General features: G+C 39.0%; 3 protein-coding genes and 1 long non-coding RNA gene across 4 annotated transcripts; 1 reads left to right on the top strand and 3 right to left on the bottom strand.

Moving 5' to 3' along the window:
- Positions 1-1,071: 1,071 nt before the first annotated feature.
- Positions 1,072-1,873, bottom strand: LOC116196987. Its single transcript, XR_004154962.1, has 2 exons — positions 1,483-1,873; positions 1,072-1,378 (listed from the first exon to the last, which is right to left on the bottom strand). It is a non-coding gene; the product is annotated as an uncharacterized LOC116196987 (long non-coding RNA).
- A 2,118-nt stretch (positions 1,874-3,991) lies between these two features.
- Positions 3,992-6,992, bottom strand: LOC116195516 (proline transporter 2-like). The gene is made up of 7 exons (XM_031524762.1): positions 6,634-6,992; positions 5,870-6,094; positions 5,683-5,777; positions 5,376-5,565; positions 5,091-5,215; positions 4,728-4,943; positions 3,992-4,607 (listed from the first exon to the last, which is right to left on the bottom strand). The coding sequence occupies exons 1-7, from the start codon at positions 6,722-6,724 to the stop codon at positions 4,230-4,232; spliced, it is 1,320 nt and encodes a 439-aa protein (XP_031380622.1). The 5' UTR covers positions 6,725-6,992; the 3' UTR covers positions 3,992-4,229.
- An 8,389-nt stretch (positions 6,993-15,381) lies between these two features.
- LOC116195515 (proline transporter 2-like) lies at positions 15,382-20,171 on the bottom strand. The gene is made up of 7 exons (XM_031524761.1): positions 19,959-20,171; positions 18,483-18,707; positions 18,296-18,390; positions 17,987-18,176; positions 16,502-16,626; positions 16,096-16,311; positions 15,382-15,963 (listed from the first exon to the last, which is right to left on the bottom strand). The coding sequence occupies exons 1-7, from the start codon at positions 20,053-20,055 to the stop codon at positions 15,586-15,588; spliced, it is 1,326 nt and encodes a 441-aa protein (XP_031380621.1). The 5' UTR covers positions 20,056-20,171; the 3' UTR covers positions 15,382-15,585.
- Positions 20,172-24,210: 4,039 nt separating this feature from the next.
- Positions 24,211-25,704, top strand: LOC116193879. The gene is made up of 2 exons (XM_031522625.1): positions 24,211-24,598; positions 25,202-25,704. Exons 1-2 carry the CDS (start codon positions 24,211-24,213, stop codon positions 25,702-25,704), a joined length of 891 nt encoding a protein of 296 aa, XP_031378485.1.
- Positions 25,705-26,158: the final 454 nt, after the last annotated feature.

The following is a 26,158-nucleotide window of genomic DNA, read 5'->3' as shown; positions in this document are numbered from 1 at the left end:
TATTTCTACCGGACCGATCACTAGAGCACGTGTTAAGAAATTGGAGTAAGCCTTGCAGAACTTATGGACGCATATTCGGGAAGAGGTACGCAGTTCGAGAGACGAACAAGTCGACTCGGGGCTGATTTTGGTCATCAAGAGTGTTGGACCTCATCAGTACACATCGGGGCATTAAATGATTACCACAACTACCTCAAATATGGTTAGGATATGCCTTCTAGAAGATGGCCACCAAATCTGATTGGAATATGCCTTCTAGAATATGTTAGGAACTTGTGCTTTCCTTAGTTTTCTTATAAGATCTTCTTTAGGTTATTTTTTTCACAACTTTCTGCTATTTTCTATCTTGTGTGAGAGATATTCTCCAAATTGTTCTTGTTGAACTTATGCTTCAAGGGTTGCAAGTCGATTACTTGTAGTTCTTAAGCTTCGTATAATATTGGTTTCTAACTCTACATAGCTACGGGGTCAATATTCCACCCTTCGAAATCTCTATCTTGGACGATCCGAATTTGATTTCATATTATTGTTGCTGGGTTCCGCGACGGGTTCGACGGGGTTCGCATCAATGTCCCTCTCCAAAGATACTCGAGGCAACAGCCAGCGTGCCTCCTTATATTATATACGAAGGCTGCTCCCTTGGCCCTTCCCCGTCGTCCTCGTCCTGTGCCCTGTCTCCAGCAAATTTAAGAAAAATCCCAAAAATTGAATGAAGAAATTGAATAATCTCGGAGTGCTTCCTCCCTACTTTTGACAATTCGCTCTGTATCCTCCCTTTTTAATTGCACGTGCTAAATTTGGAAAAATCTTAAAAGGCAAAAATTGATTCATTTATGGGTCCCACAATCTTTGCCCCCCCAATTCTTTTGGGATAAGGGAAAACAAAGGTGCAATTCACAATCCTATCCTATAGAAGAAAGCCCGAACGGGAGAAGCTACATTGAGCTGCAAAGAGAGGAGCTCCGACTGCGGCCCCGTAATGCTTGTAAAATTAACCGTGTGAATGTTTGACTCAACAGGAGATGGTGAAAATGGGGCAATCATGATAAAGCACTAAATTACTTCCACAGATCGCTTGAACAAAACAACCTTAATTCACTTCCATCTCATTTAACATCCAGTTTCAATTAATCCTAATACTCCATAATCAAACCCCTAGTAAAATGTATCACAAACACAATAAGCATCGATGAGTAACAAAGCAAACAGTAACAGCAATCAAACCTCATTGTCACCCAAAGACACAGCAGCATGACAAAACTGCATCTTTAAAATCCTCTGTCCGATCCCTGAATTTAGCCATTTCCAGACACGTTCGCTGCAGATTACTCCACATAAGATCCCTTCCGGGAGCTCTCGAAGGTTCATCGTCAACGATCTACAGGCCACAAAAATCGACACCTATAAGCTTCAGGGAAGCAGTGAAAGAAGGAGCCTTCACTACTCAGATCGTAAAAAAATTGTCGAATTGAAAGGAACTACCCAACCACCAATAGCACACAGATTCAAAAGCCCCGAGATTCGAGAAGCCCCAAATTCGAGTTGAAGGACCGACCCGAGCGAGAGAGAGGAAGAGAACGGGTAGAAGGGGGGGTGGGGGGGAGAGAGATTACAGGCTCCAATAAGTTGGTACGAGGAGCCGCCACCTTCCGGGGCGGGTGCCACGGCGGTGCTGGGCAGAGATCGGCGGGAAATAGCAGCCGAGCGCGGGCTTAGAGAGAGAGAGAGAGAGAGGGGGGAGGCGGGAGTTGAAGAACAGCCCGTAATGGAATCTTAATTTTGTTTTTTTTTCTATTTCTTTTTTTTTCCCAGCACCAGCATCCCTTTTTTTCATTATTTAAAAAGATTAATTACACTGATGGTCCAAAAAATTTTATAAATGTTATAAATTAGTCCAAATTTTTTTTGATAACTTGTTGGTACATTAAATTTCAAAACCGTTTCGATGTAATGCATTCCGCCATCTGTGTTTGACGTCGTTTCTATTTCAAACTTTTTAAAATTACAAAACGACTCAAAATTTTAAATTTTTTTTAAAGATGTACCCCACATTCTCTCTATTTTCCTTCTCCACTTTCTCTCTCTCTCCCTCTCACTTGATCTTCCTCTTCCTCTTCCTCCTCCTCGGTCGCACCGCCGCCGACTTCGACTCCGACTCCGATCTTGACGTTCAGTAGGAGCTCAGCGAATCCAAGCTTGGGGTACAAGGAGAACTTGAGGTTCCTCTCCTCCGGTTCATCATCATCGGCGCGGGTCATGAGATTCAGCAAGAGCTCGGCGAATCCGTCAATCTTCGCAAGGAAAATGTAGTTATTGCCTGATTTCGCGACAAACCTTGCGAACTTTGAGAGGGAGGAGGGCTTGAGGTCGGAGGAGGCGGAGATCAGGGGGGAGAGAGAGAGAAATTGCGGAAGAGAGAGAGAGAGAATGTGGGGTACATTTTGATAATTTTAAAACTTTGGGTCGTTTTGTAATTTTAAAAAGTTTGAAATAGAAACGACGTCAAACACGGATGACGGAATGCACTACATCGAAACGGTTTTAAAACTTAATGTACCAATTAGTTACTAAAAAAACTTTTTGGACCAACTTATAACATTTATGAAATTTTTTGGACTATCAATGCAATTAATCTTATTTTATACAATATATAAGTGCACTACCATAACTTGTAATTTCATACATACTAGCTTTTAGATCCGCGCCTCACGTGGGTCTAAAAATTGCATCAATGATTTTAAGATTTACAAACAATATTAAGAAATGGAGAATATAATGTATTTTAAAAAAAGAAAAATATTTTCAATTTATAAGTTTGTAAAAAAAATTAATAGTTTGTAATCAGTTTAAATGATTAATTATTTTTATGTATGGGTAAAGGGAGATGAAAGTTTATAGATAAAATTAAATAATATGGATTGAAAGGATAATATGATTGCTAATTTTAAAAGAAAAATAAAGTATGAGATGCATGTTTATATTAAGTATAAACATGTATTCCGATGGCCCCTTATCATATAGTGGTGCTATTATAATTTATAATTTTTCTAGTCGCAAATATATTTGTTTTATTAAGTATAATATTTATATGTTGTTATTGAATATAATACTTATATATTTATGTCGTTGCTTCTTAAATGATATTCTCCACTTTTGTCTGGTGTGACCCGCTTTAATTAATTAATATATGATAGTTAAGATATCTTAATTTTAAAATTATTTTGAGAATGTAAAAAGAAATCAAAATAAAGAAGAGACAAAAACGAAAAATAATTAAAATTTATGCATAAAACTAGAAAAGAAAGGAAAAAGAGTTTGGAACGAAAAAAAGGACAGGTGTCCTTCAATGGTTATATCAATTCCAAACAACAATTTAACATAGCGTTTGGTAGAGAAATTAAGTTTGATTTAATTTAATTTAATTTGATTTAAGAAAATAAAGACAAAAGTAGTTTAAAAAATATGTGAGAGAATTTGAAAAAAATAAAAAATAATGATTGTATTGTTGAATTGAGAAAAAATGTTGAAATTGAGGAAAAATATTGAATAATTGAGAGAATTTAATATTAAAAATTAATTGTAATAATTAATATGAAAAATTATGAAAGAGAATTTGAAGAAAAAAATAAAAAAATAATGATTGTGTTGTTGAATTGAGAAAAAATCCTTATACTATAATTTTTAAGTGTTTTCTTTTAAATACTTCATAATTGGAAAAAATCGGTGTCCATATGAAAATTATTTTCATATCCTTGATACCATTTCTAACGGTCTAGATCACTTTATTTTTAAAGACTTTGCAATAGGGACAAATCTTTTGTGGTTCGTTTAATTTGTATCTGGGCTTCCACCCTTGGTCCACTGAAAAAAAAAAAGAAAAAAAAAACAGAGAAATAATAAGTTGATGTAATCAAGCTAAGTTAATGGTTCAACAAAAATTATTGGTGTTAATAAATTGAACACAAGGATAAGAGATTAATTCAACAAAAGAAACTATGAAACATTATTTTCAACTAAACATAGATTTCAGTGTATAATTCCACGCCAACAAAGTTGAAACTACAATACATTCAAGTTGAACATGTAACATGGCCAACTTTTCTTCTGTTTCCGAGTAATTTTCAAGCTAACTTCCAGACAAATAAAATTCTGTCCGACCCGCTAGAAAATAATATCTTCCTCGCGGGAAATTTAATAATTAGGAAAAAAAATAAAGGAAAAAAAAATCATCACATATCGGCAAAGAGATTGTATGTCTTTGAGTCCACGATAATGAGCCTAATCGCGGCGATCGCAGCAGCAACGGACATGGCCCCGAAGAAGCAGACATTGAGCCAATGCCACAACGTCTGTAGAGAGCTAAGCTGCTTGTCCTTCGCCCTGAGGTACATGTGGTTTGCGAGTATGAAGGTGAGCGGGAACGTGCTGAGTGCTCCCGTGAGGCTCTGAATATCCCCAAGGAAGGGAAGGAGGGCCGCCACGAGGGTGTTGATCGTGAGGTATCCGCCCCTGAAGAGGATCCTGAATGAGAGGTTCTTCGGCTTCAAAGCACTCCCTTTGATCCCGTACCTCGTGTCCATGTACTCATACATCGGGCTTGCGAATATCTGTAGAGGCATGAAAGGGAGACGGATACTGAAGAGTTAGTCTGCCTGCGGAAAATTAAGGTCACATATATTGCAGTATGCTCCATAAGTAGAGGCAGTGGTGGAGTGAAAGGGGTATACATGTAAGGCGAAGACACTTTGCAGGAAGGCTGCAATACTTGCAGCCATTTTGAGCCAAACAGGTCCGTTGACGTTGTTAAGGAGATAGGACGAGCTCGAAGACCCGTAAGCCCAATAGCCTACAAAAACAACTGAAAGCAGAGGCAGTAACCCGATTGTGAATTGGAAGTAGAGAGCCTTCAGCATGTTCTTCACAACAGGTTGCCTAATTGTTGCCTGTAACCAAAAGACACAAATGCAAGGATTTTCAGAAATTTAACCAAATGTCCATCGGTTTAGCCCTTCAGTAACACAAGAAGACTAGCTCGTTTTGCCTTTTTCCTTCTTCTCAGGGAGTTCATGGATTTCTATCCAAAGGATTACCTGGATCTCAGGGATCATTCCAGTATTGTATGCAAATACGAGATTTGCAGAGGCACCTATTATCGTGAAGATCTTGTTTGCGCCTGTTTCCGGGATACTATAGTCCCTCGGGGGAGCATTGATTCCTTCAGAACAGCAGTAGTATTTATAATTAGCACCACTTGTCTTCCAAACGTAATCCTTTTCATCAAGAAAATCTAATCGAAAATCCCAAAGGGATATAGAATGGTGTACTCGTTCAGACAGAGCAGATTTCATCATGAAGAAAAAGGCATCAAGACTTACCATCTTTTAAGGACAGGACTAAAGCTGTAACAAGATAGAACAAAGCCAAAATTGTCGAGAATCCAAGCCAAATCCTCAGGGCCGACAAATGAGGTATCCCGATCGCAAACAGTGCACATACGAATCCAGTGATTGCTATGCAGTAGGGGAGCTTCAAGGTATGGTCATCCTGATGAAGAGTATAAGCTGCCTGCACACATATATGTTCACGCCCAAGGGCAATAACAGGACTTAGCAGCTATTCGAAGAAACAGTTCAAATGATCTTTTCAGTCGCACAGAGAATTCAAAGAACTCGAATATTTAACCTTCAGAGCAGAACCGGCCAAAATAAGGTAGCCTGTGTTGATCATGAAAAGATTAACATACTGCAACCCCCATGTCAGACAATAAGCTCTCCTGCCTGGAGTAAACCAAAAAACACAAAAAGCACTCAACATAGGCAAAAATTAGGACAATGGAAGACCATGAAGATTGTATCATAAACTCTTGTACCGTATATGTGTCCTGCGAGATCCCTGTATCTGATATGCCTCTTTCCATCTAAGACGTGAAGTTTCGCCAGGAGCGTACTGGCGTAGGTCGAGATGGCTGCTGAAAGAAGCAGTCCAACAACACCCCCAACCCACCCGAGAGGGACCATGATTGTCCCAGAATATCCGAGGACGAACACGCTGTTCACTCCCGTGCAGAGGATGAAAGTCACTTGAAGCCATGAGTCTGCATGAAAACGAACCCTCCATGATAATGTTTCAACTCCACAGGATCAACAACCAGACATCCGAGGACAAGCTAATGAAGAACGTGAGTTCAGGTTTTCTTTCACAACAAATCATCATCATCATCATTCTGCAATTATCTCTCTATGTTCTATCGTCTTTGAACCTGGAAAAGGTAAAATCTTTTTCCCATCTGGGGTATGGTTAGGAAACGTTTTTCCTAGGATGAGACACACAACCAAAAAGGCGAAAACCAATCAAATTATCCAACAATTATGTGAACCACGAACTATTTCTCGACATTCAATTTTAAGATTCTGCGGTATATTATATCCACAAATTCTCCACGACAAAAAGGTAAATTTTTTGCTGAAACTGAGATCGTTGATCCGTGAAAAACAATCGGAATGCCCCCACGAAAGAGAAGGAACTCCGGAAAACAATCATTCGTCCGACAGAAACAGAGGCAGAACAGAGAATCACGAATTGAACCCAAAAGGGTCAACCGAAAAAATGGCAAAATTCGACGAGGTTTGGTACCGCGGCTAATCTGATGAGCGGTTTCAGGGACCTCGACACCGAGCTCTTCCTCGCCGTAGACCCGCCCGCGGTCGCCGGTCTCCATCGTCATGATTTGTCCTCGTCCTCGTCCTTCTTCTCCCTGATGTTGTTCGTCTCCTAATTCGAGTGATCCCAGGAGGGGCTCTGCTGTCGGTTCCCGTTCGTGTCCCTCTCCAGAGATACTCGAGGAAACGGCCAGCGTCCCTCCTTATATACGAAGGCCGCTCCCGTGGCCCTTCCCCGTCGTCCTCCTCCTGTGCCCTGTCTCCACCGAATTTTAAGACTCTTGTTCTTTTTTTAGCTTTATTTTCTTTTCTCGTACCGATTCGTCTCCCTTATTAACAAAACAAAGAAAGAAAGAAAATTAAATTGATTTGGGGTGCTTCCTCCCCCCTTCTGCCGAATCGCTCCGTGTTGTGTCCTCAACCGCACGTGCTAAATTTGGAAAAGTCTAAGAGAAAGGGAGAAGCTCGATTCAATTCCGGGTCCCGGTATCTTTGACCCCCCCGGGATTCTTTTGGTATATAAGGGGGTCACGAACCGAAGATGCTCCGGATCGCCGCGAAGAGAAGAGCTCCGGCTGCGGCCCGTAATGCTTGTAGAAGAGAGCTGCTAGGCCATCTGGTCTGGACCCGGCGCCTTAAAGATCTCTTCTTCCGAAGGGATCTCCATCCTTCAGCCAGAGTACTCTCGACTTTTGCCGCCAATTCAACGCTTGAAGCCTCTCTTCCTCCTCCTTTTGCAAACCGGGTCAGACCCGACTGGACCAGTTTGCCCACCATCAATTTATAATTATAAAAGGACCATGTACCCGCATTACGCACGATAAATTATATTCGTACTACGGGCGCGTTACATGAAATTATGTATTCATTTTAATTGGTAGGGCTATTTTCGCTGCCACTTTGTCTAATCTAATGCGTGCAATATTTATGGTACCAAGATGCCCTCAATATGATATTTATTGTTCTAATTAAACATGGATAAATCCCTTTAATCACTATCCAATTTCTCTTCCCTCCGCTATCTTAGTCAACGCATAAAAATTTCCATTTGAACTTTTTTTTCTCTTTTCAGTCTACATATTTACTTACCCCATTATGTTTTTTCTTTTATGAGAATACTTACCCCACTATGTTACTTGGGAAAAAAAATTCATGTTTTTGTATAGTGGATGAAAAGAAGATAATTTCATCCTTCAAGGAGTAATTTTCCAAGGGATATTTAGAATGTGACTTTTGGAAGTTCAAGAGCATTCGCACCACTTGGTTCACTTCGTTTGGTGGTTCTTCGGGTCCGCAATTCAGTCCAGGTATCTGGATTTCCTCTCAAAACCTAAAATTTAGTTTCTTTCAAGTATTTTTCTTCCATAAGAATTGATTTCTTGGGAATTTTGGCGTTTTTGTGCAGCATCACTGAAGAAATCAAGAACCTAACAAAAGGGAATATAGCACCACTCTAGGAAATTCTCTTACCTAATAAAAAGATCTTTTTTTTTTGGTTCATTCTAACTATTTATTACCTAAATTTTCTGTTTTTCTTCTCTTGCTTAGTATTCTCCTCTACTGAGTGGAGATCCATTTCATGTCATTTCGTTTTTTGTGTTGATTTACTTAAGTTTAACTATATTGGAAATTTCTTAGAATTTTCTGGTGTTTTACTCCTTTTTTATTTTCATCACTTTCTTAATCTATTCTCAATTGAATTTATTGCTTATGGAGGATTTGTTTGATTCTAAATATATCCATAAGCATGATGACTTATATCAGGTCAATGCCTTAATTTCAGTTAAAAAAAATTTTTAGTTCAGTGTGGAGGATAATGGAGAAAAATTGGGTAAGAGCTCCAAGAAATAGTACTACCTACATTAATGGAGTTCTAGATTCTTTAAATTTGCATTCTGGAATTCAGCTGAAGATGAAGAAGTTCTATGTCCATGTAGAAAGTGCAATAATTGTTTGTGGTTGAATAGAGAGGACATATATGACCATTTAATATGTGATGGTTTTGATGAGAGCTATGTTGATTGGGTTTATCATGGAGAAGTTTCTCCTTCAAATGGAGTTGATAAAACTTGCAAGCATGATGATATGCACGGATTGATAAATGATATTGCTGGGCCATTAAATGATCATGAGATGATGGATGATCGAAGTGGAGAAATGCTTGGTGAAGATTTCAATAAGTATTATAGGTTATTGAAGAATGCAGAAATGAAGTTATACTCGGGTTGTGAGAAGTTCAAGAAGTTGTCATTCATTGTTCGTCTTATTAAGACTCTTTATAATTGGAGCAACACCTCATTCACCAAGGTGCTGGAGCTGGAGCTATTAAAAGAAGCTTTTCCCATTGGCGAGACATTGCCTAGGTCATTTCAAGAGGCTCAAAGTTCGACAAAGGCGTTGGGGCTTGAGTATGAAAAAATTGATGCATGTAGAAATGATTGTATCCTATATTGGAAGGAATATGCTGAAGCTACCTCATGCCCTAAGTGCCAAAGTCCGAGATATATTTCCAAGAGCAACGGGGAAAAAAAATGGAAAAGATCCAATGAAGGTTCTCCGCCATTTTCCATTAAAGCCAAGCGCTTGCAAGCCGTAGTAGCGGGCAATCCCACCATTCCCTTGTGAGATCTACGGAACATCAGGATTGAGAGGACCAACATCTACAAGAAATGAATGTTAGCATCCGAAACTCTGAAAACGAAATTTTGACAAATGAAAGTATGCATGAAAATACTTTCGCATCAGCTTGCTTTTTACTGTCCAATAATTACTTGTCAATTGTAATTTTTCTTTACATTTGTAAACATCCAACTTTTCTAAATTAGGTTGTGGGAAGAAGAAAACTCGAGGTCCAAATAACTGCCTGGATGTTTACGCATTGAGCAATGAACATCATCTCCCTATTCGGTTGAATGGCACAAATGAGCCTATTGGTCCCTATACGAAGAAACTATCTTGCTTTCTAGGCACTTTAGCATGCCGTGGAAACTTGGCTCCACTTACATATAATAATTTCACCATGTTCCGGAAGAGAATAAAGAAGATATGTGGAAGCTAGTAGTGGTATGTACATGTAACTAATGCATTTATTTTTAAATAATCATTGAGAAATGCCTCTTGCCGTTTTTGTGACTATTATGATGCATCATATCTTTCATTTTAGTTATATAGGTACATGATTTTATTATAATATAGTTTGACTTTATGCTCTATTGGGTGGACTTGCATCTCCTATTTGTTGCACGTTATAGCTCTATCTGTTCACTGTTTTATTTGCATTTATCTTGCTGTTATCTACAGTCAAAATTTGTCATGAATGACACTGCAAGGAAGTGGGTGATTGCATCTATTGGAAAATATTGGGGGAATCGGAAAGCATCATTAAAGAAAAATATTTATCTTAAGTATCCAATAGATATGGAGCGAATCAAACATAGAAACCCCATGAGTTTGATATCTTTCTCTAACTTTGTAGACTCAGAAGTGATAGCAACACGGAAAATCGTGCGAAGATGAAGATTCCCCATATTGCTGGCTCAAAACCACTTGCAATTATACGTGAGGAAGAGGTAATGGTAGATGACGCTGATCAAGTAGCTCATGATTCTATATTGATGAAGCTTACAGACATTTCAAATTATTCTTTTTTTTTTCGGTGTGTATCATGGTATCCAGAGCCCAATGGAATCTGACTAATCCAGTCGGGAGATCAAGCATTAAAAGTTATTCTCCCTCCTAACAAGTGCACTTCCCAGGGTTCGAACTTGTATTCTCTTTCTTATAAGGGTGAGCTGCTTACTACTCAACCAACACTTTTGTTGGTTTTCAAATTATTCTTTTTTAAATCTTTTTCGTGCTGTTTTCTCCTTTCTTATGGGGTATGCTGATATTGATATCTTGTTTGGATTGTTTAGACGGAGAAAATGGGAAATGGAAAGGTTCCATCACATGCTCGTATATTTTTTTCGAACTCACCAAAGAGAAAATGTCCCTGCAAATGAAGAGTCTGCGAGGATCATTGTAAGTATATATGACTTTATAGATTATATACTTCTTACTATACTTTTTCCCTATTGATAGTTCTAGTTCAGCCTCATTCTATTTTACTTTTAGACTGAAATGCAAAGAATAATAGCTTGCAATCCTGAGGAATTTGACAAAACAGGAAGGGATGACTTATTGGCCAAGTTCATGCTACCTGAAAGACCTAGCCGCATGAGAACTTATGGGGTTACTATTACCCAAAGTGTTCTATGGGGTTCTAATTCTATAGATGAAGAACGAATTACCCGTGAGGCCCAGAAAATTGCAGAGAAAGAAGTGAGTAAAACACAAGAAAATATGCAGGGAGAGTTTCAACAATGGAAGCACGGAATTCGATCATGGATGGCTTAAATGCAAGAAAAATATCCCGACTGTACACTTCCAGAGATTTTTAACTCATCTGAATTTGAAGGTTATAAGCTAGTAAGTAATTAATATTCACTTATATATATATATATATATATATATATAAGGTGTTAAACTAATACGTGTATTACCTTGTATTAGGCACCCGATGCATTGAGTGCACCCAATTTGTCACTGAGGGTCGGTGCTAATTCTTCAGCTTCTACACATGATTATGCATTCCACCAGGTCAATAAAAATATGATTTTGTGGATCTCTTTTGCTCCAGTGATAATATTCTTTTCTAGTTTCTTTCTTATCTTCGAGTTTCCAATGTTCGATCGAATTATATTCTTTCTTCTACTGTCCTATGTTATGTTTTTTTAATACTCTTTATTTATTTGTGGGCTTTCATGTAGCCTTGAATTCATGCTTATATGCTCTCCACTTGTCTCTCTAACTTGATACAATTTTAGAATCATCTTTCTTTATAATTCATTCTTCTTTTAGCATAACTTGTTTCCATTATCATTGCCTTTGTTTTGGTTGCATCTGCTGTTAATCCTCATGAGTATGGTATAGAGAATGATGGAAGCCCCCATAGTGAAGAAAACGACAACTTCGAAGATGGAATCCAAGAGAATGCAACTAGAGAAGATGAAAACAATGAAGATGCTGAAGGGGAAGAAGAAAATGAACTTGTTGGCCATAAGGAGAGTATCTATAATTACTATGTTTCAAAGATGGTTTGCAACTATCCAGATGAGATGATGTTCTGCTAGAGGTGCTGGAAGCCCAAAGCGAGACTTACCTTTGAAGGTAACTTTTTGCCTAACAAGACAATTTACGGTTGACAACTTAGAGATGTGGATGGGCTCTTCTGGTTACATATGATATAGGCTAAAACCATGTTCATATATTGACACGGGATTGATGGTAATCTTGTTAATATTTTGCTTAATTAGATTTATATTTTGAGGGGTTGTTTTTGTTAGATATGGAATATGTCTAACATTTTGGAGTTACTCCTGCCATGTACTGTTCATGGATGATGAAATAATGTTAATATTAAAATATTGAATGTTGTATATTTACATATTTTTTTTTCGGTACAAGTATATTTACATATATGAGTAACGTTAGTATTGCTTTTTAGGTTGTGTGGATATATTAAAAAATATTTATTTACTCCACCGAAAAAATATTAATTTAGCGTTTTCATTGTGATAATATAATTCAAATTATATATAAGTACAAAATTTTAAGTATTTATTAAATATTTAGAACCTCTTGATACTTTAATATGGTGATAGTTACGAATTGCGTTAAAAATATCTGTAGTGTTAGTTTAGAAATTATGAATAGAATAATATGATGGCAATTTACAATGATGATTCATAGGCGACACCTTTTGTTGTCCAAAATGATTACTCAACTAGTGATAATTCTAAATTTGTCACCTTAAAATAGAGTAGTATCACTATTGCTCCATAACAATGGGAGAAGAGGTGTTAGGTTAGGAAAATGTCAGCAAATGTAATAGTGACGCTTTTAGAGTATATAACATCATTTTTGACATGACTCAATAACCTTCAGTTGTTGTAATGACATCTGTAAATCTGTCACCTTAAAATAGAGAAGTATCACTATTGCTCAATAACAATGGGAGAAGAGGTGTCAGTTTGGGAAAATGTCAGCAAATGTAATAGTGACGCTTTTAGAGTATATAACGTCATTTTCGACATGACTCAATAGCGTTCAGTTGTTGTAGTAACCTCTAGCACTTGGGGAGGGACCATCAGACCATAATGCCAGCCCATGACGTTCTCCCCCACCCAATCCACAAACGATCTCGTTGTAGGCTTGTCCACGCAGTAGTCCAATGCTTCGACGTCGCCTTCACCTCACACCACACCCCCACGGCGTTCGTCCCTTAGCAACCCAGCGCCTACTAGGCAAACTCCTCCACAAACAAGGAGATGGGGACACATCAGGCTCATTGACTATGCATGCCTTCGCTGAGTGTTGTCTAATGTGTCTTCCCTAGCCAGTCAATCGATTAGATCGTTCCAGTGAGACGCCACGATTAGCTTCCTTACTGAACAAAGACCAGCGGCTCTTGACACCCATGCTTGGAATCTCCACGCTCTACTCCCGCAGGAAAGCACTCCCCGCCTGAGCGGAAGCGTCCCCACACTTGTTGTTGCATTCCTCGTCGACCTTGCGTCATCATGGATTCCTCCCACCACGGCCAGTTCTGATACCACTTGTGACGAGCATAGAGTTTAATGTCCGTGCGGGCTCCCAAGGAACCATGTATCGAGGCTCTAGACCCAGCCTTCCCTAAGATTGACAAGCTAACACAGATATTCCATAAACACTCGAAATACGTACATGTAATATAACAGCTCATATTAACCCACGTATAATGAAAACAACCGGTACACGATCATCAGAACCCTATTGTCGCACTTGAAGAAGGACCAGAATGTCAGCCTATGACTCTAGCATATCTCTTCAAGCAAAGTACACCAGCCCAGTCTGTAGTATCATCATTTTTATCCGTCCATAATGAGCATGTCGTGTCCTTTTTTCTTTTTTCTTTTTTCCGAGTTCAATCATAATGTTGTTTTGAGTTTTGACTATTGAGGGAGTAATGGGAGACAAAAATTATGACAAAAATTAATGTTTTGTCAAATATACTTTACGTTGTTAGTATGACATTTTTATTGGGAGAATGACACCAATGGTCCTAAATATTTGTCATTTTTTGACATTGAGTCCTAAAAGTTTTACTTCCGATCATCAAGTTCTAAAAGGTTTGAAAAAGTGTCAGCATTGGTCCTAAATGTGACGGACCGTTATGTGATGCCTACGTGGACCTAACGGCGTTAAAATCGTCATATTGGCCGTTAATACGATGACGGGGCACATTTCTATTGGACCGATTGGAAATTCGATGGATTTCAACCCGACTTGCTCATGGCTGACCCGAATTGCTTCTTCACCCGACTCAAAGATTGCCAAAAGAAACCTCTGAAGCAGAATACCCTGGGACAGAGATTCAGGAGACTGTTGATGGACTGGCCCAATTATTCATCCAAGCTGTGGAAGAAGAAGAAATGGGGGAAGTTTCGACTGTTCGACCGTGCACTCCCGAAGAAGTCCTGAACAACTGGGAGAAATACCTTTACCTTATCTTGTCTGGAAAGAGTAATCGTCATGACTGCCCTTTTTTTTTTTAGTTTCGGTTCATGACTCAAAAAGGACATTTGTAACTGGGCCTTACCCTGTTCTTGGTGATAAAAAACAGAGAGGGGAATGGATAAGAGAAGCAATAAATCTTCCTTCCCTGTTGTAATCGGAATGGTGCCCTTCAATGGGAAAGAGATTTGCGTGAAGACCAGAAGGGGAAAAAATGAGATCTTTTAGGGCTGTAAAACCCTAAAAAAAATGGTTGTAAAGCCCAGCCATCACTTACTCTTCTCCTTCATCGTGCTTCGTCGCCATGATTGCCTCCCCCCTCTCTCTCTCCATCACGTACTCCTCTCTTCCTCCATCAGCAGTACTGTCTGCTGAACGAGAGCTTTTTGCATAATCGAGAATGGTGAGTCAGCTCGACGACTTGGCAACGCACGACCCGCTCGAGGTCTCGACCGTTTCTCGATGGGTATATAGGCGGCGGCGGCGCTGGGTTACGTGGAGGAGAGGAGCAACGCTAGGGTTTCGGCATGGGGAGGGAGTCGGGTGAAGAAGGAGACATCCGGACCCGTTGACCAGTCGGGTTGTTACTCGGGTTGATCCATGAGTCCACGGGTTGAAAGGATGGCCACTGTTTTGGTTGATCCATGAGCAAGTTGGGTTGAAATCCGTCGGATTTCAAATTGATCCAATAGGAACGAGCCACGTCATCGTATTAACGGCCAACGGGATGATTTTAACGCCGTTAGGTCCACGTAAGCATCATGGTAACGGTCCGTTGCATTTAGGACCAATACTGACACTTTTTCAAACCTTTTAGGACTTGTTGATCCGAAATAAAACTTTTAGAACTCAATGTCAAAAAATGGTAAATATTTAGGACCATTAGTGTCATTCTCCCCATTTTTATTGCACTTACGCTATGCAAGTCCTATATACATGATGATAGTAACAAACCTCTCCAATCATAATGGAATTCTCTCAAGTTCTCTCTATCTACAAAAATTAATTAATGCTGTTGATAGACTAGGCACATCTTGTGATTTTGAGAAAATAAAAAAGCGGATAATAATTATTGCAATTTCCAGGCATTTTCCTCAACTCCAGTGAAACTGTGGGACAATATTTTTCATTTAGAGAAAGAATTTTAATCTATTATTTCACACCATAAAAAACATTTAACATTTTTCACGACAAAAAAAAATCTACAGGGATTTGATGATGAACATGTAACATCACATGAGCAAGGTACATTTTTTTTCCTTTTTCTTTTGCCCTTTTTCAAGGTAACATAGACAATTAAACAAAAATTAAAAGAGAAGAAGAGAAAAACTCATTACAAATCGGCGAAGACATTGTAATCCTTGGAGTGCACAGCAATGAGCCAGAGCGCGGCAACAGCTGCAGCAACGGACATAAGCCCGAAGAAGCAGACGTTGAGCCAATGCCATGACTTCTGTAGTGAGTTAAGCTTGTTGTTCTTGACCATGAGGTACATGTGGTTTGCGAGTATGAAGGTAAGGGGGATCGTGCTGATTGCCCCTGTGAGGCTCTGAATATCCCCGAGGAAGGGCAGGAGGGCCGCCATGAGGGTGTTGATCGCGAGGTACCCACCCCTGAAGAGGATCCTGAATGAGAGGTTCTTCGGCTTCAAATCGCTTCCTTTGATCTTGCACCTTGTGTCCATGTACTCATACATTGGGCTCGCAAATATCTGATGTGGCACAGCACAAAGAGATATATATCGAAGAGTTAGCCTGGCTGCAGACAATTACACTCAAAGATATCGCAGAATGCTCAGGAAACCCAAGAAGTCAAGGGATTCGTGGAGTGGAAGGGGGCGTACATGTAAGGAGATAACAGTTTGCAGGAAGGCTGTGATGTTTGCAACGGTTTTGAGCCAGACGGGTCCGCTTACGCTGCTGAGGAGATAGGTTGAGGTCGAAGACCCGTAGGCCCAATAGCCTGCGAATATAACTGCGTACATCGGTATAGCCCCGATTGTGAATTGTAAGTAGAGAGCCTTTAGCATGTTCTTCACAACAGGTTCTCGTATCGTTGCCTATAACCAGACAGAAGTTTCAGCGATTTTTAGTCATTGCAAGAAATGTTGGTCGCTTCAGTCTGTTCAGAAATGGGAAATCGAGATCATAGCATGCAGAAATACATAGTAAAGCCTAAAGATCAATAATTTAATTAACCCGAGAAGTAGCTGAGGAAACTCGTGGAATCTAATGAATCTTGAGGAATACCTGTATCTCAGGGAGCATTCCAGAATTGTATACAAATACGAGATTTGCGCAAGCACCTATTGTCGAAAAGATCTTGCCGGTCCTTGTTCCCGGGATACTATAGTCCCTCGGGGGAGCGTTGATTCCTTCAGAACAAGAGTAGAATTCATTATTAGCACCAGTTGTCTTTCGAATGCATTCCGTTTCATCAAACAAATTGAATCGAGGACCACAAAGGGGCATGAAATGGTGTACTAGTTCAAACAGCAAACTCCGTCTCGAAGCAAAAGGCATTAAGTGTGTGTGTGTTTTTTTCCCGGTAGTGAATTGTGTGTTTTTTTAGCGGCAGTGAATTGTGTGTTTTTTGTTTCGACTCGATATTTTTAGTATATAATAACACAAGTACCTATTTAAGTAAGTTGATCTTTTAATTGGGTAAGGTGCTAAAAATTTGAAGTTATTGGATTGCTATTTTTTGTGTGTACCCTAATATCCTGAAACACAATAGACTCTGATTAATTCAGTTCGTGTCTAATCAGCCCACTAAGGAATAAAACTCTTCAAGTGTGAATTTTTTTCATTCGCAAGACTCGGCAGAAATCTTATTTAAGGGGAATAAGGGTCGAACTGCTTGTATAAACCCATATTAGTATTTGAAATGCTATTTCACTTGATTGTATATTACTTTATTTCTTATAATTTTCACCAATACTTTCATACTTTTTATTTGTTATTCTTAAAATAAATAAATAATTTTTTTTTTAAAGAGAACAGTTTTGAGATAGGAGAGGAAGGGGGCAGTGGTGGTTTCAATCCCAACCATCATCACCCACGGGCAGATCTCTAGCGACACCAGATTCATTGAAGACCTCGCGCTTGAGTAGTGGTAGCCGAGATCGGAGCAACCATCGCTCGGGAATCCGGGATCAAGCCCCTTCTCTGTTTTTTTTTTTTTGTGTGAAACCTTATATTAAGAAGTTCAATTGGACTTGACAAATCCAATCAAGTCAGGTCGGTCCACTAATGGGTAGAATTCTCTTTCTCTCTTTGAAATTGAAGAGGGGGAAGAGATCGGAGTATTGGGGACCAAAGTTGGAGCCCTCACCACTCCCATGTCCCTCCTCTCTCACTCTTCAATTAAGAGAGAGAGGTATTTCAGGCGGTAAAGGCTCCCATCCAGACCCCCATTGCCCAGGTGAGGTCACCGATAGCCTCTAACATCACTGACGGCTTCACCTTAGATGGTGATCCCTCGGGTCACCCTCTTCTTTCTCTCTCTTCCTCTAGACTTCTGTGTAAATATGATCATTTTGCATTTTCAAAACATCAAGTGCACCACTGCAAATAATAAAAAAGCTTGAGCGAAATAAGCTAAAAGTTACTTTATCAAAAAGGTAAGTCCCGCTTATTTAATAGTTACTTACTTTTTGAAATTAACTTTATTAACAAATTAAAATTTAATTAAAGGTTAAAAATTTAATTTCAGCACAACATACTAAGACTTACCATCTTTTATGGTGAGAACAAAAGTTATAACAAGATAGACCAAACTCAAGAGAGTCGAGATTCCGAGCCAAATCCTCAGGGCCGACAAATGAGGTACGCCGATCGCAAACATCACACAGACAAATCCAGTTATTGCTATGAAGTAAGGGAGCTTCATGGTGTTGTCATCTTGAAAAAGAACGTAGACTGCCTGTACATATACATGTTCACGTGTTCGAGGACAAGAACAGAGTTAGTAGCTATCATTAGAGAATGTTCAAATGATCATTTCCGGTCATATCAAGAACTCAAAAAACTCGAGTTATTAACCTTCAGAGCACAACCGCCCAAAATAATGAAGCCTGCGTTGATCATGAAAAGATTAACATACTGCAACCCCCATGTTAGAAAATAAGCTCTCCTACCTACAGCAAATCGACAAAAACAAAAAATCGATCAGTGCGAGCAAAATTTAAACCATCGAAGACCAAGAAGATTGTATGATAATCTTGTGTACCATATATGTGTCCTGCGAGATCCCTGTATCTGATGTGCCTCTTTCCACCATGCAAGTGCAGTTTCGCAAGGAGCATGTTCGCATAGAGCGAGATGGCTGCTGCAGCAAGCAGTCCGACACCACCTGGAGCCCACCCGAGAGGGACCATGATCGTCCCGGAGTATCCGAGGACGAACGCGCTGTTTAGTCCCGTGGTGAGGACGAAACCTGCTTGGAGCCACGAGTCTGCAAGAAAAATGTATCTCATTATGTTTCAACCCCACAGGATCAATCAGGTACCCAAAAGACAAGTTAATGATGAAAGCGAGTTCGGAGTTTGTTTCATAGGCAAATACCGTTTGTTTTCAAGGTTATAATCACAAAAACTTTAACTTTAACTTTAACTCAACCCACTACACAACAAAAATACTCATTTTCCAAGTCAACTTTAACTTTAATTCAACACACTATACAACATTTGTCCTTTTCCACAATCAAAATCAAAGTTATTTTAACTCTGAAACCAAATGCCTCATTATCATCCCACAATTATCCGTCTTTGTTCTGTGAAGCTATGAACCTGGAAAAGGGAAAATGTTTTCCCATCCGGGACATGGATAGGAAATGTTTTAATTTCCTATAGCTAGTGAGACAATCAAACAGTTAAATTTGCTGGGAAAACGAGAAAGAGTGTGTAGCAATGGCGCCACGTTCTTTGTCCCATTATCGGGTTGGATTCTCGTAACGGAACTATCCGTACTTCTTTATTAGCGATATTATAATTTATATTTTATTATAATAAATTTATAGATCCTCTTATAAGCAAAAACAAAATTTGCAGAGAAAACCGAAAAAACATATAAAAAATAAAATATGAAAAGTAAATATTGATTGAGTATTACTCATTAAATTAAAATTTTTCTAGGTAGAAAATTGACCCATAACGAGGCCGCAAATTCACGCTTATAAATGTTCGCAATGGTTGACTTAACCATGGAGTGCATTTTCAAACACGACTATGTTCTTAATATATATATATATAGGAGTAATTTTGGGCTGCAAAATAAAAGTGATTCATTCATTAATATGAATTGGTTCAAGCGATTCAACGCTAATTTTTCTAAAACAAGGCTTGAGATTTGAATATTGTGAATGAAAAAAAAAATTCATGTTGGGATAGCTTTTACCTCTTTATGGGTTGACCGGACTCAAACTAGATTAGTTTTGGTTCATTGAACTTCCGCATAGGAGAAGGAGCACTAAAAACTAAAGTGATTTATCCGTGAAAAATATCAAAAGACCTCAAAAGAGAAGAACATCCAGAAAACAGTTTTCATCCCAAACAGTTTTCGACGGAAAACGACTACAAAACCAATTCAAAAAAGAGAGTGATGAAACCCGACTTTGAACCCAATTCAGAACGGAGAATCCTGAGTCCAAACCAAAAGGGTTGATCGGAAAATGGAGAATGCAATGAGACTGTATCAAGGAACATGCCGCTGCTAATCTGATGAGCGGTTTCAGGGACTTCGATGTCCAGCTGCTCCTCGACATGGACCCTCCCATCGTGGGCTGCCAGCTCGCCGCTCTCCATTGTCAAGACTTCTGATCCTTCTCTCCGCTCTGCTTCTAAGTTGAGTGATCCGGGGAGGGGCTCTGCTGCTTGGTCGTGTTCGTGTTCCTCCCCGAATATAAACCATACTGCCAGGCATCCTCCTTATATATACCCGAATGCCTCTGATCCCCAGGTCTTACTTACTCGTCCTACTTACTCGTCATCCTCCTTTGCCCTGTCCCCAGCATATTAAAAAGGGGGGGTGGTGGTGGTGGGGGTGTGTGGAACCTATAACTGAATAAAGAAATTAAATTGACTCGGAGACGGAGTGCTCCTTTCCCCTTTTGAACGCTTCGATCTTTACGCACTGTAATTGGAAAAATCTCTCGAAGGAGCTAAGCTAAGCTTGATTCCGTGGAGGACGAAATGAGGTCGACGAAGAGCAAAAACAAAAGGGTTTTTTTTTTTTTTAGTTATCTTCTCTATCGCGCTCGCGCTCGCGCTCACGCTCTCGCTCTCTCCGACCTTGTTGAATGCTCCTCTGTTATGATAAAACCATGCAAGACTGGGACGCAGCTTAATGCTTGAAACTTAGGTGGGGGGGAGGGCGGGGCCCCAAAAACTATTAGGTGGGCTGGATCCGTCCCTCCGTGTCGTAAGACGTGGTCCCGTACATGAGAAAATTGTCACCTCCTGTCCGGGGCAATGAAGTTCATAATCTTTTGGTGGAGACCGGTCGAGTGTTCCACCAAAATGAGAATGTAACCAGGAATCATGTGTTCCAACATGTCGGCGATTGCCGACTAATATTTTGTTAGAGAATTCTTTCATGGTGATGGACCCAATCATTTATGTTCAGATATTGAATCAAATCGATATCAGTGATAATACAGATCCGATCAAGTTCGATCTACGAGTCCATTCGAAAGGATTGTGTTTTTTTTTTCCTGATTCTAAATGTATAAGGGCATCAAAATGAAATTGTAGAGAATCATGATCAATGAATTAATATTAATAGAGGAGATAATATGAAATCATGGCTTACCTTGTATCTGTTGTATTTTAGGCATCTTTTGATACATATTTATATATTTTCTTTTATGTATTTTGCACGTTGCTTATATAATACGAATACATCTTGTAAGGATTCAACCATTCTTGCACCCAAAATTTTAAATATAATTCAATGTGTTGCGGAATCCCAAAAAAAGTGGGATTAGTGGGATTGAATCCAAGCGAGAGTTTCGTGTCTAGGAAAGTATGACACGAGTACCACTCAATATATATATAATAAATGAATGAATGAATCGAAAAGCATGCTTGAATTGTCAATTTTATCTATAACAATTAATCTACTACTCTATAGCCATATAGCACTACAAGATCCAAAGCTCCATCATTATTATAAGTCGAGCAATTATCAACTCATGTCGAGAGAGAGAGTAACAATTTTTTATTTTTTTTTGGTCTTTTGGCTTGGAGATGAACCTCGTATAGTCTAGTGAAGAGTTTTCTTTTTCAGTCATATAGTCCAATGAAGATTTTACACTTCGTACTATGCTATTTTTCTTTAATTTCTAATTGAAAGTGGAATTTTCATTTTTTTCCCCAACAACTATGATGGAAATAAATCTAATAAGATTGGCCTGATGATCTAAGGGTGCGACTAGACCCAAGTTTGAGTAATCCTAAAATTATGATGAAGAATACTTACAATTGAATTTTGTTGGATATTCACATGACTCATGAGAAGTGAAACAAAACTATAATATCCCTCGTTATTTTTAAAAACAAAAAGAAACTATGATATTACAACCGGCAACGTCTCTATTATTGGTTGAGAAGAAACGCAATTGGATGCATGGTGATTGTGTGATTGGATTATACATAAAATAATGATTCTCTTGGGAAGTGAAAAATCGGCAGGATATTTCTTTCATACCATGATCAGAGAATTCGTGAAAATTGCCTGCCCAATAATAAGGGCGGATCGGTCAAACAATTAATAAAATTAATAAGCACATGTGTCCGCAAGTATATAGCGGATCGGTCATAACTACCCCGGGAAACTGCATTGCATATCTGTCATTTTCCAGCACTTTTCTTTCGACAAAATTGACAATTTGATCCCCGAAAGATACACATCACGGCAAGTTCGTCCCTGAAAGATTTTCTGTGTACTAATTGGTTTGACCGTTTGAAACCTTTGAACCAATTGGTCCTTCTGTTCGAAACATTGCAGGTCCCTGACGGAAACCCAACTAGACGACGTGACGGTCAATGTTGGTCGCCCCTGCTCCTCTTTTTCTCGGTTTCCCGCTCGAAATTCCCCCAAATCGAGCAAACCCTGCCTTCTTCCGATTCAGTAGTGATCTTTCTCCAGTCGTCGCAAGATTTCTGGTGGTTTTTTTCGGTGAGAAGGCCGACAGCCGCTGTGTTCTGCTTCCTCATTCTGCTGCCCGAAGTGTTGGTCGTCTGCTGTGTTCTGCTGGCCGAAGTCGCGGTCGTTCTACTGCCCGAAGTCGCGGTCGTTCTGATGTGTTCTGCTGCCCGAACAAACATTCTGTTGTGTTGTTAACGTTTTGCTGTGTTGTTAACGTTTTCGTGTGAGAAGCCCGATTGTTGCACATGAGGAGTCGGTAAGTTCAAATCCTGATTAATGGTTTGTCGTTTGGGTGGTTTTGGAAATGCAAGAGTACTGTCTCGACAATTTAATATAACAAAAAAAAAATCATCGCATTTACAACTTTATATCGGTCCTTCCTCTACTTGCTATGAGGAGGGCAAGTTCTAAATCCCATGCCCTTCCCTGATCCATTTTCTCTTGGATCCTCGATCCAAACAAAACCTCCTTCTTATCATGTCTAATAAGGTTGATCTTATTACAACCAGAATTTTTACATTATGAGTGCCTTTTTTTTTTTTGTTTTAGGTGGCTATTGCGAGTGTCTATTTAGATTATAGAATTAGCAAAACCGATACCAAAATGACAATTTCACTATAATAATGTGATTATTTATATCTATATTCTTCTTTAATTAGTCCCATATGTATAGCCATCCCATTATGACATAATTTTTATATACACAAGGAAGATGCCCTCTTTCGGGGTTCTCATATAGCAATACACTCATCTTCAATTTGTAACTAAAAAATAATCGGTTGACCAAAATGTCATTATATGCATTTATTTAGATATAGGAGTTTAAAAGAAAATATATGATATTTGTATGAAAATTAGTTGGAATGATATAATGAACACTACTTAAGTTTCGCGACAAAATGATCACTTTATTAAGTTGAAGAAAAAAGATTATCAAAGTATAGAATGCTCTTTTTTCCAACTCATTATAGAGATAAATATCTATTTCATTCCAATTGGTCTTTCTGTTTGGTATTATATTTATATTTACTATATTGTTTGGTTTTATGAAGGAATGATTATGACGTTGGTGAGGAGGATAATCTTGAAAGATATGATGTAGATAGGCAGGAGGATCAGTTTGAGTATGAAGGTACTGAACATGTTGATTTGGGGGTTTATTGGGATGAAGAATGTATATTTAATGACGATGCTGAAGGTCATTTGGGTGAAGAAGAAGAGCATCTTGGTGATCGATCAGATTCTGAAAATGGGAAGGAGATAGTTGTTAGATTACCACCAACAACAGCGAATATGGTCATATCCTATGACGAAGAGGAAGGCTATATTTCAAAGAGTTAGTAGACAAGTGTATCTCTGATGATGACAATGGTGAAGAGGAGTTGCGAAAGTACCCCAAGTTTGATGAGAAGGCCACGTTTGGGGAGGTTCAATTACAGTTACACATGTTATTCCCAAACTTAACTATGTTCAAGAAAGCTATGACAAATTATAACATAGCAATAGGAAGGGTGTTCAAGTTTGTGAAGAATGACAACGAAAGGGTTAGGGCAAAGTGTAGATCGGAAGGGTGCAAATGGGAGATCTTCTGTTCTTGGAGTAATGAGGTGAAAACTTTCAAAATAAAAAAGTTCGTGGAGCCACATACTTGTGCTAGGGGGTTCAAAAACAAGCAAGCTAATAAGAAGTGGTTGGCTGCTCAACTTGTTGATAAATTAAGATCTTACCCGACAATGTTAGCACATGATGTTTTTGAGTGGTTTAAAAGGTATAGATGTATTCATGTAGATGAATATTAGATATACAGAGCAATGAGAGTGGCCAGAAGAATTGTAGAGGGATCTGAGAGATTGCAATATCAAAAATTGTGGGACTACTGTGAGGAACTTAGGAGGCAAAATCCTAATTCTACATTTGATTTGACAGTACATAGACCTACTTTAGAGCTGCCACCAACATTTGATATTTGCTTTAATGCAAATGTTCAGGGGTTTAAAGAAGGATGCAGGCCTTTCATTGGGCTGGATGAGTGTTTTCTAAAGGGGTATTATGGAGGACAGTTACTGTCTGCTGTTGCTCAAGATGTCAATCGACATTTCTATGTGATTGCAGTAGCTGTTGTTGAGCAAGAAAGTAGGGATACATGGAGTTGGTTTTTGAGAAATTTGCTTGGGGATATTGGACAGTACAGTGACAATGGTTGGAACTTTATATCAGATCAGTAGAAGGTACCTATCAATTAACTATAACTTTTTAATATTAACTAAAACTACAATATTATTTGATAATAAAGATTCTTGCAGGGTTTGAAATTGGCTTTGGACGAATTATGTCTTGGTGCTCCACATAGAAATTGTGTGTTGCACATATGGAGGAACTTCTACAGCAAATTCAAGAACATGGACCTAACCAAGCAACTATGGAAATGTGCAAGAAGTACCACAATGGTGGAGTTTGAACATAATATGACGATAATGAAGAGAATGAATGAGGATGCATGGGAATGGCTGAAGAGATTCAATCCTAACGCTTGGAGCAAAGCTGGTTTTAGTGATTATCCTAAGAATGATAATCTACTAAATAATACTTGTGAGCAGTTTAACTCGTAAATTGTGAAGTTCAGAGGTAAGCCAATCATTACGATGCTTGAAGAGATTAGATGTTACTTGATGGGGAAGATGAATAAGTACAGATTGAGGGCAAATAGCTTTGTGGGTCCAATTTGTCCGGTAGCACAAAGTAGGCTAGATGAGTTTAGAAAAGATAGTTCATATTGGACTCCTGAATGGGTTGGTGATGCAGAGAGTTACAAATTTCAAGTGTGGAAAATGCCCCAATGCAAGGTGGTTGATTTAGGTGCTGGAACTTGCAATTGTAGAATGTGGCAGTTAACTGGAATACTATGTGCACATGCTATTGCTTGTATGGCTTACAATAATTTGGAACCCGATAAGTTTATTCACTCATGGTATTCTACTGAACGATGGAGAGCCACTTATGTTCCATACATTGAACCAATTACTGGTGAAAGTGATTGGCACTGCACTGAACTGCCACCAATTGAACCACCTGCATTTAAAAGACCAGCTGGAAGGCCTAAGCAAAGGAGAAGACATTCTAATGGTGAAGCAAGCACATCTGGCAACTCCTCCAGGGCAACAAGAAAGTATGGTGAGATTCACTGCTCTAGATGTGGAGAGGCTGGTCACAACATTAGAAGATGTATGAATGAAGCCACTAATGATGCTCCAAATATGAGGGGAAATAGAAGAACAAGCGAGGGTCTTAATGCATATGATTCATAGGTTTGACAATTGTTTATTATGTTAACTATGATAAATTTAATTGGATTTATCTTATAAATGCTATTTTGCTCTTTTGATAGGTTCAGGCCCCCTTAGGCCCCTCAGTCCCCATTGTAGGGTCTTAAGACTCTATCATCCTCGAGCCTAGCGTACATGTTTCAGTGGGATCCATTCAACCGGCTTCACATTCTTATGCTCGGGTTGATTGAACTTACATTGAGTATTGAAATTTTTTTTCATTAAGGGATGCAAACATATAAAATCTTGTTTTTACAAGTTCAACGAAGGCCTTTTAACTCAAGAATGGGGATACCAGCAAACCAAGGTCCTAATTGAAAGCCTCCAACACCATTTAATCCATCTCAAAGTCCAAGCACTTTTCCATTCAGGTGCCCTGCAGCAGTGATGGGTAGAGGCAATTGGAGTACTCATGCTTATAGACCCCCACCTATAA

This window comes from Punica granatum, chromosome 2 (assembly GCF_007655135.1).
Source record: "Punica granatum isolate Tunisia-2019 chromosome 2, ASM765513v2, whole genome shotgun sequence".
NCBI lineage: Eukaryota > Viridiplantae > Streptophyta > Magnoliopsida > Myrtales > Lythraceae > Punica > Punica granatum.
This window is presented reverse-complemented; position numbering and strand designations above follow the sequence as displayed.

Bases quoted from the DNA above. Each gene is read 5' to 3' on its own strand.
- LOC116195516 (XM_031524762.1), bottom strand. From the start codon at position 6,724: ATGACGATGGAGACCGGCGACCGCGGGCGGGTCTACGGCGAGGAAGAG. The intron at 6,095-6,633 runs GTACCAAACCTC...GTTTTCATGCAG, and splicing joins CGCTCATCAGATTAGCCGCG to ACTCATGGCTTCAAGTGACT. The intron at 4,608-4,727 runs GTATACCCCTTT...ATGCCTCTACAG, and splicing joins AAAGTGTCTTCGCCTTACAT to ATATTCGCAAGCCCGATGTA.
- LOC116195515 (XM_031524761.1), bottom strand. From the start codon at position 20,055: ATGGAGAGCGGCGAGCTGGCAGCCCACGATGGGAGGGTCCATGTCGAG. The intron at 18,708-19,958 runs GCATGTTCCTTG...TTTTTCTTGCAG, and splicing joins CGCTCATCAGATTAGCAGCG to ACTCGTGGCTCCAAGCAGGT. The intron at 16,627-17,986 runs GTAAGTCTTAGT...CTTGTTCTGAAG, and splicing joins TGTTCTCACCATAAAAGATG to GAATCAACGCTCCCCCGAGG.
- LOC116193879 (XM_031522625.1), top strand. From the start codon at position 24,211: ATGAGAGTGGCCAGAAGAATTGTAGAGGGATCTGAGAGATTGCAATAT. The intron at 24,599-25,201 runs GTTGGAACTTTA...TTGGTGATGCAG, and splicing joins TGGACAGTACAGTGACAATG to AGAGTTACAAATTTCAAGTG.